The sequence below is a fragment of the Condylostylus longicornis genome, unplaced genomic scaffold, assembly GCF_029603195.1.
Source record: "Condylostylus longicornis isolate FDR11 unplaced genomic scaffold, ASM2960319v2 ptg000011l, whole genome shotgun sequence".
Classification (NCBI taxonomy): Eukaryota; Metazoa; Arthropoda; class Insecta; order Diptera; family Dolichopodidae; genus Condylostylus; species Condylostylus longicornis.
In genome coordinates this window covers 741,449-750,585 of record NW_026577980.1, presented here as the reverse complement: position 1 = coordinate 750,585, position 9,137 = coordinate 741,449, and the positions used below count along the sequence as shown (strand labels likewise).

Below are 9,137 nucleotides of genomic sequence, written 5' to 3'. Positions count from 1 at the left end.
TACTTATTGAGAACGAAATGCTTTTCAGGATATTTTTTAGTTAGTTTCATTTTTAATCACCAATTTCGAAAACTAATAAATAAAAATATGAAAAGTAAATATATTTGTGCATTTTGCGCAAAATATTCAATTGTGAAACATTTAACTGTAAAGTTTTTACGTTTTAAGATGTGACGTCATCGTGAAGATATTTTTATAAGCAATTTAATGAGGATGCCTATATATGTATAGGCTTTTCATGTTCATTTTATTAAAAATACCTTTTAAAACCACAAAGTTGATTCCGACACCGACTCTCCCCTCGATTGATGGATCTGCATGATAAATCCATTTCAAAAGAACATTTTGTGATATTTTGTACCCTAATTAACTAAAGTGAAAAGGACTATTTTCAAACCATCGGTTTGACAGACTGTATTTTTTATTTGGTAAAAAATTATATTTACATAAATTACATTTTTTACATAGTAACTATATGGCAATCACAGTAGTTTTCAAGCATTTTTTTTTCATATTGTTAAACAAGGTAAGAAAATACCTACATATGTACTTAAATATACTAACTTTGGTTTTTTAAATAAAAATTATTTTTGTAAATGAATGAAAAATATGAATAATAAAATATAAAAATGGTATGGTTTAACTAATGAAGCTGTATTACAGCCCAAGCGTTTTACACCAACATGATATCGTATTTCATCCGGAGAACGACATGTGAGCTCTAAAAGAAACATAAAATTAACTACAATTAAAAGATTTTTCTAATTTAATCTTAATTCATTTTACCAGTGCATCTTATATTTGTTGTGTCTAGTTCTACAACAAAATTAACAGCTGGACAGTTATTGTCATCCACACATGAATCGTTAATTTCAAATAATATTTCACCGGACTGTGAATTTTTAGAGGTAATACACTCCGAAGGCTGATTATCAACGTTTTTACACACAGTAATTACCCCATAAAGGTCAGCAACTTGAAATTGTACCAATATATGACGATTGTGCAGCATTTCATACGAATTTATGCGATAAAAATTTTTAAATTCTGTACCAATATAATCTTCATATTGAGAAAAATCACCTAATATATAAAGACATACATAGATTTAGTACATACGGCTTTTTTATAAATGAATTAAATTTATTGTTATAGCAAAATTTTTGTTTTACTTTATAACGTACAAGATAATGGCCTTAACCACTTAGGTATAAATCGGATTTTTCTTAATAGTTCCGTTGATACTGCTTTGACATCCAGGTTTTCAGTTTTAATAACCGTAAATTTCTATAATTGAAAAAATTTATATACTTTTATTAATTGGTTAAATTTATTATTTAAAATCTTTTACGTCTTTTGAATTTAACGGATTCGCCTTTTCGCTTGCTACCAAATCCTCAAATCGCGCAGCATCATCCGTTACAAAAAGAAAATATATATTCTGGTTGTATTTAAAAGATCCTTCTATTAGCCTTTTAGCATCATCAAAGTCGTTCTAAAATAGCAGAGAAATTTTGTAGTATCATGGCCAAAACCTAATACTCAGTATTAAATGAAGTCATTAACATAATTTTGTATAACATAACATTAATTTTGTTCTGGTTTTAAAAATTATTCAATTATTTACTTATGTACATAATATATGATATGTATGTATACTTACATCAAAAATTCTTTGGCTTTGTGAAAATATTATAATAACCGGAGATAATCCAACAATTTCAGAGCTTTCTGAATTTGTAGAGTTTTCAAGTGAAAATATAATAGTCGATAGACTCTTCGTTAAAGATAAACCTTGAGGGGCTGAAATGAAATTTATTCCAATACAATTTATAGTCTGTCAACATATAACTGTATAATATGTAAATATAGTTGAATGTATAAATTATTACGTCTTCCATTAAATTGTTTCAGTTGTTGAAAACCATTTATAATACTTTTAGTTGATTTTATCATATACTGTCCAGTCATTCCATTTATTACTGAAATTTTTGTTGATAATGGTGTTACGTCCGAAATCTCGCTAATGTACCTAGAATTCGTAAATTAAGTTTAAATAATTCTTATTCACATTCAGTAAATGAAAAAACAACGCACGATATTAATTTAAAATTTTCCGATTGATTTCTAGATCCATCAAGAATTAATGTAATGTCAGCCATAGCTCGACTATAACCTTTACATCCAAAATTTTCTATTAAAAAAGAAGCTCTTTCAAAAAATTTATCAACGGCATTATCACAAGCTATTTTTAAAGTTTCATCTTCAACCAAAGGTGTTTTAGCAGTATATTGCATTAATTTGGCGAACAAATAAGTCTCATATTTCAGTTTTTGTCTTTCAATATTTTTCAAAATATCTCTACGTTTGCAAGCGCTATTAACATCTGAATCTATATCATTAAAAGATTTGAAGAATATTCCACCATCATTACTAATTTCCTCATTTCGTGTGTAAAGTTTCCTTTTTAAGTTATCGATTTTAAAATTTGGTATACCTTTTTTACTATAATATAATTCTATAACTTGTGATAACCGTAATAACGATAAACTTGATATCCAACTATGAATATTATTAGATATATAATAGCCATCAATTGATGTTAATATTTCACTATCAGTCATAAACCAATTAAGATTATTACTATCCTTAATATAATAAGAAGTTGGATACTCAAAACTGTTCCAATTACCCGGGGTACCTACGTGAACTAAAAAAAAAAAGAAAATGTACAGATTTCTTTAGAAATTTTCTTATACGCAATATGTAAATAAAATATTTTATCTCACCATTAGTATTATAATAAGGGCTTTGAAAGATGCAAACTTCAGCTAAATCTCCAGCTAAATTAGATGCAAAAGTATTATTAATACGATCATTCATTGTACTTAAGAGTGATATCTTATAATTGTGCTTTGATATTTGATTTCCATAAACTGTGCTATAATCCATATTATCATCATTGTAATCACGAGCTTCATCAAAATTATTATTTTCCTTATGAAGCCGTTGAAGATATGGGAAAAGTTCCTTAAGTTGTACAGCTTGTGGCTGTAAACCAGCTGCAATTGATGCTATAAGAATTCCCGGAGAAATAGTACCAAAATTTCTTGTCCGTATTGTACCACTTTCAATTGGACATCTTGATATTTGATATGAAATAACTGTGGATCTTGTGCTTTCATTTTCAACAATTCTAAAAAAATTTTTCTTTTTAGTAATGGAAAACTAAATGTGTGACTATGTATATTAAAAAAAAGCTAACCTATTGGCTGGAAAATCGTACTTATGCCCATCACATGTTAAATGCTCATCACCTCTTACAATTGGTTCTATGGTAGAGCTCAAAATTTTGTGTAACGTACATATTTCTAATGGTGTTAAATATTCTTCAAATTTTAAATCTCCAGGTACATTTGAAATTAGTTTTAAAAGTATTGAATGCTTTTGTGATAATAAATCATTCGGACTATATGGTATAACGAATTCTGATTCGGATGCATTCAAATTTCTTTGCATACCATCAAATCGCAAATGATGAAGTAATTTCACGCTTAATAATCTTATATCTCCAGCTGTATTCAATGAATTTTCTAATTTTCTTATGATTTCTAATAGAACTTGTAATGTATTTGGAACTAATGCTTTTAAATTTTCTCTTCTATAACATTCCACCAAATTGCCATTTAATGATATTGTATCACATGAAACTGAAATATAAAAAATTATAAATTTTTTTTGGTTTTAATTATCTTAAAATATTTGAGAGGAGACAGTACATATTATTTCTTTAATTTTTTACTTATGTTGCAACATTATGTGTTTTCAGATAACGATAAAAGAGTGAGTAATCCGTTATTCCATTAATACGATAATAAATAAAACATGAACATTTGAAATACGAAAATATTTTTCTTATTTGATATCAGGGATTTTCTGTATTTTATTGCACGAACAATTTTTTTTGAGAATCATTCTTAAAATTATGAAATTTTCGAAAATTAATCTTGTACAGTATTGTATGCGCAATATATTATGAAGTCCATGCAATTGGTAAAATAAATTGAAATATGTAAAACATTAAATTTTTTCAATATTGTCAAAAAAAAAAAAGCTAGATTTAAAATTATTAAACAGTGGGGGGTTTATTCTGAGTATCGAATCGGTAAGTGATAGTGATAATAATCGTAAAAAGTTCAATATTATTATTCTAAACACAAAATCAATTCATACGAAAGATTCGTGTCCATAATAAATATCATTATCACACAGTGATTCGATACTCAGAATAAGTCGCAGAATTTCATACACGAAAATATTATTTTTTATAACAATCTACAGTAAACTGTATTTATATAGAACAATTACGAAAGATTCACATTTACGTTATAATACTTATGTATACAGTAAAATTAATTTATTTCTACAATATTCATGCAATTATTAGTCTTTTTGATTTCAATATTTATGCACTTATTCAAAATTATGTTTATAAATTTTTAATATAACATTATCTGAAAACTGTACTAGATAAGCGATTAATTTAAATTATAAAAATTCACTTACCATTCTTTTCAAAAAAGCTTAGCAATACTAATCCGATTAATGTGTACTTTGTAAACAAATTAAAATTTATAAAACTTTTTACCATTTTTTTTTGTTTTTTAAGTTAAGAAAATTAGCTTGAATAACACATTTAAATAATATATTTTTTAAGCTTTAAATTTTGCAAAATAAATTTTTTATTTGTATAATAAAATTTTACTTATATAAAAAATAAACTTTTATACAGTTTTATTTTTAAGATCACTTGATTTTTGATTTTTGTATTACAAACATATACATATATTATTTTAACTACACATACAAACGCATGATATAAATGTATAAATAAATCATGCGCATATCTCTCTTTAATATTGTTATATAGCAATACTTTTAGAATATAAACGGCATGTTCCTGTAAGATAATGAAATTCACTAAACAAATAAACAAAAAAACAAATACTATTTACATATTGTACTTTAGATAAAAGAATTATACATATGCAGTAAGTTACACATTGTTCAATAATTAATTATGTATATATTTATTATAACAATCTCTATTTTATGATAATTTTATAATTATTATTATTTAAATGAGCATTATAATTATAACACTTATTATGTCATAACAACTAACTGAATTTATTTTACTACTAGGTAATTTGTTTATTTTTTTTTTGTTTTCGAAATACTTAGGTGTGCTTTGTACGTATATTTTCATATATTTTGTGTGTAAGTAAGATATCTCAATATATTATAAGAATTAAGGCCAGGACATTAGCTTTTCCTCTCAATATTGTTGAACAATTCACATTGAAATTTCATAATCTTAACTCACCGATCAACATTATGTTTATATTTTTTTGTTTCAAATCATATAGTAAATATATGTTAAGTGTTATAAATAAATTTTAATAATTTTCAGTAGAAAATTTACAAAGTAATCTACATAATATTCTTTAAAATTTTGAATTAAATGTTTTCTTTCTCTCTTTTTAAGTTATTAGGCCCGTATTTTCTTTACTTTAAAAATCATAAAAGTGCACTAAATATTTTTTATCGTAAAATGACAGTAAACTGACAGTATAAGTACTGAGATTTTAAATATTAGAGATTCTGCATTAAATCGATTTACAGTTTAGTTAGGTTATTTGTTATCATATACAGAATAATATTCACATTTATTACATTACATTTATATAATATTATAAAATAAGCGTACATCAAATAATAATAGGAGATTCGAGTAAAATAAAATATTATGAATATTGAAAAATTAAAGTTTAGCAAAATATTGTTTAAGCATTTTAAAAATTAACTTTATTAACTTAAAAAAAATGAGAGAGCAAGTAAAAAGAGAAAATAAAATTAAATGCTGCAGCACAGCAGTTTTTAGTACTTCCATTATATTTATACATTTACTGTCATTTCGAAATATATTTTTGTGAAAAATCTCTTACCGTGATTAAAAAATAAAGAGAAAGAAAACCAATAGTTTAGCTCTGTATAAATATCTTGGAATACACAAGAGAAAAATTATTTATTTTTTAAACGAATAGGTATAACAATTTAAAAAATATTAAAAATACAATTATTTCATATTTTTTTTAATATTAATTTTTTAAAATTTCAATAGAAATAAAGCAACTTGTGTAAACATCAACATAAATTTTTGCTTTGCCTTTGCTTTTAAAAAGTTTATTTAAAAACGAATGACAAATTTTTCACCACATACAATGACTGCATTATTATATGATATTGCGATTTTTTGTTTTTTTTTTTTAATTATTTTTACTATTTATTAATTTAATTCAACAACAAAAACAAAATTAAAATGCAATCGATTCGATCGCGCTAGCCTTAGAATAATAACTGAAATTTAAATTAGTAAAAAAAAAAATTATTAAAAATTGCTCGAGAGCTATTTTTATAGTGAAATACACAAAAGCTTTTTAGAACATACACCATCATACATACATAGAAATGTACATAATGTATTTATGTACATAAAATTATAATACACGTGCGTGTGTGCATATGTATTTGCTTTTTATTGCTTGAATAAGTTCTAACTTACGCTCTTCTTTTGTACATACCTACATACATATATGCATATGTTTACTGAGGTGTACTAATTTTTCCGCAAATTATAATTTGCGCGCGCATTTTTAGTAAAATTTTAAAAATTCGATATTTTAAGTTTTTGTTTTGCTTTGTTTTGTTCTTTACGTACATAGGTACCTACTGTAAATAAAAAGTTTTTTTATAATTTGTGCTTTGTTTTGGTTTTTTTTGCTATTACTCATTTTTGCAGCCTAAATACTCGAATGTTACATATGCTGATGCATATATATCAGTGAAGCTAACCTAAGTGAATTAAATTTAGGTACAAGTAACCTTTTCTTTGCCTATAAACTAAATTTAAACTAAATGTTAAATGGTAAATAACGTCAAAAAAAAACAAATAGCGAAAACTTTATTTGAACAAAATTGCATTTGAATTTTGCATATATACTAGGAATGTATATTATTATACATAATATACATATGTATTCGGATATGTATGTATGTACGCAAAATATGTAAATATAAATCATATGGTGTAAATAAAATGTGTATGTATGTTGATATAATAATATAATTCAAGTTTTTAAAATTTCTGAATAGAAAAAAATTATTTTAAAGTCCTAAATAAGTTAGTAATATAAAAAACCGCATGTATACATATAAACTACATAATATTGTGCGTATGAATCATTTTCCAAAATTATTATTATTTACACAAGAGCACTTTTAGTAACAATAACTGTAATGATGAATTTAAATCAACGAAATTAACGGTTCCTAATTAAAATTTTCAATTTCAAGAATCTAGAGTTGGAGTTTAAAAATTAACTTAATGGTTTTTAAAGTTTTACATAGACGTCAATAATATTTTTATTGTAAATTGCACAATACGGCGCGATATAACTTCGATATGATTAATTTTGATTATTGTGCACCATTTCCATTAAGGCTTAGCAGTTAAGAACATAATGGAGGATTATGTATTAATATATGTATGTATAAACCTACTAACAATTTAAATATCTGTTATGGCAGAATATTTCATAAAATGAACCCATCAAATTGTGTATTTTTAAAAAAAATTAAATGAAACTTGAAGACTTAAACTTGAAGTTTGTACACCAACAACATTTTATAAATATATGTACATATATATGTCTGTGTATAATACATAATATGTACATACATATGTACATTTTGAATGCGAGCAAATTTTGTTTTGACATGTATAAATTGTATTATACATGTCAAATAAACTTATTTGTTATGTTGTTATTCGAATGTTATATTATTTTAATGTATGTATGTGTACATAAATTCTGTAAATAATTAAGTGCACTTTTCATTAAATTAAATTAAATTAAAAAAAAAAACACATAAGATATTAGAAGAGTAGTTTCAAATGAACCTCACTGTATATTAATATAGATAACACATATTATGAACTATTTTATTTATTCCAAATAATTTGTAGGGTGTACAATCGTTTCCAAGTTCTTGTTTAAGGCTGAATTTACAAATAACACAATATATTTTTTTAATATATTTTTTTTATATTAAACAAATACAATAAAAATGGTGAACTAAAATTTTATATTTTAATGTCCTAATTTGTTATTAAAATTACCGATAAAATTTCAATAAGAACATAATATTAAAATACAATTAATATTAATTTACAATTAAATGATCTGACATAAATTCTTTATTTTATGCTTCAACTTAGGATGACTGCCTTGTATTTTCAACTATATCAATTAGAATACTAAGTTTGTGCATTGCTAAGCGTTCCAAAAAATTGGGAACATAAACTCATACCTATAGGAATTTCTTCATATAATCTTATCTTGTTAAAATATATTATCTATATAGGTATAGCATAGATAATTACGATAAGATAACAAATTTTGAAAAAAATGAAAAAAAAAACACTTGATGTGAAGAACAACCCTATTTTTTTAATTCATTTCATTAATTATCCAATGAATTCAATACTATAATAAAAAATTAAATACAAAATTTCGATATTAATTATTCAATCATATCAATGAGCTTTTATATCTTTGAACTTTGCTATTTGTATATTATATATGCGTATATATACGTATGCATGTGTGACGGTATTTGAATTTGTCAAATGTCAATGATATATTATGACAACAAAGTTAATTGAATTTTATATATAAAACCAGCTATAGTGAATTATATGATTGAACAATGAATCATTAAATTAAATTTTAATGACTCAAATTCCTTAAATATAAGTTACACACTTAAATATAACAATTTACGGGAGAAATTTTATTTTTTCTGAATATTTGCAAAAAAATATGAAATTTAATGTGTTAGGATTTAGTATGGCAAGCTTTTATTCGCAAGTCCTTTTTACCGGTATAAATCTAATTATAACCAACCGAAATTTTTGGCTTATTTTTCTGAATCTGTAAGCTTTTCCAAAATTTTATATAAGGAAAAAGCTAATGGAAAGTGTCTTTTCTTAAAAAAATATGATTAATTATATA

General features: G+C 24.1%; 1 protein-coding gene across 4 annotated transcripts; it reads right to left on the bottom strand.

Moving 5' to 3' along the window:
- Positions 1-301: 301 nt before the first annotated feature.
- Positions 302-8,371, bottom strand: LOC129619310 (uncharacterized). Of its 4 annotated transcripts, none has more exons than XM_055534546.1 (11): positions 8,243-8,371; positions 4,567-4,960; positions 3,266-3,710; positions 2,790-3,196; positions 2,098-2,710; positions 1,893-2,032; positions 1,664-1,803; positions 1,352-1,495; positions 1,185-1,287; positions 787-1,083; positions 302-721 (listed from the first exon to the last, which is right to left on the bottom strand). In XM_055534546.1, the coding sequence occupies exons 2-11, from the start codon at positions 4,649-4,651 to the stop codon at positions 585-587; spliced, it is 2,511 nt and encodes an 836-aa protein (XP_055390521.1). In that variant the 5' UTR covers positions 4,652-4,960; positions 8,243-8,371; the 3' UTR covers positions 302-584. The 4 variants fall into 4 exon arrangements, with proteins under 4 accessions (XP_055390521.1, XP_055390522.1, XP_055390523.1 ...); XM_055534547.1 differs by having other exon boundaries at positions 8,296-8,345; XM_055534548.1 differs by lacking the exon at positions 8,243-8,371 and adding an exon at positions 8,029-8,045.
- Between the last annotated feature and the right edge of the window lie 766 nt (positions 8,372-9,137).

Excerpts from the sequence above, each read along its gene's own strand:
- LOC129619310 (XM_055534546.1), bottom strand. The coding sequence starts at position 4,651 with ATGGTAAAAAGTTTTATAAATTTTAATTTGTTTACAAAGTACACATTA. Across the intron at positions 2,711-2,789 it reads CCCTTATTATAATACTAATG|TTCACGTAGGTACCCCGGGT; the intron begins GTGAGATAAAAT and ends TTTTTTTTTTAG. Across the intron at positions 2,033-2,097 it reads GAAAATTTTAAATTAATATC|GTACATTAGCGAGATTTCGG; the intron begins GTGCGTTGTTTT and ends TACGAATTCTAG.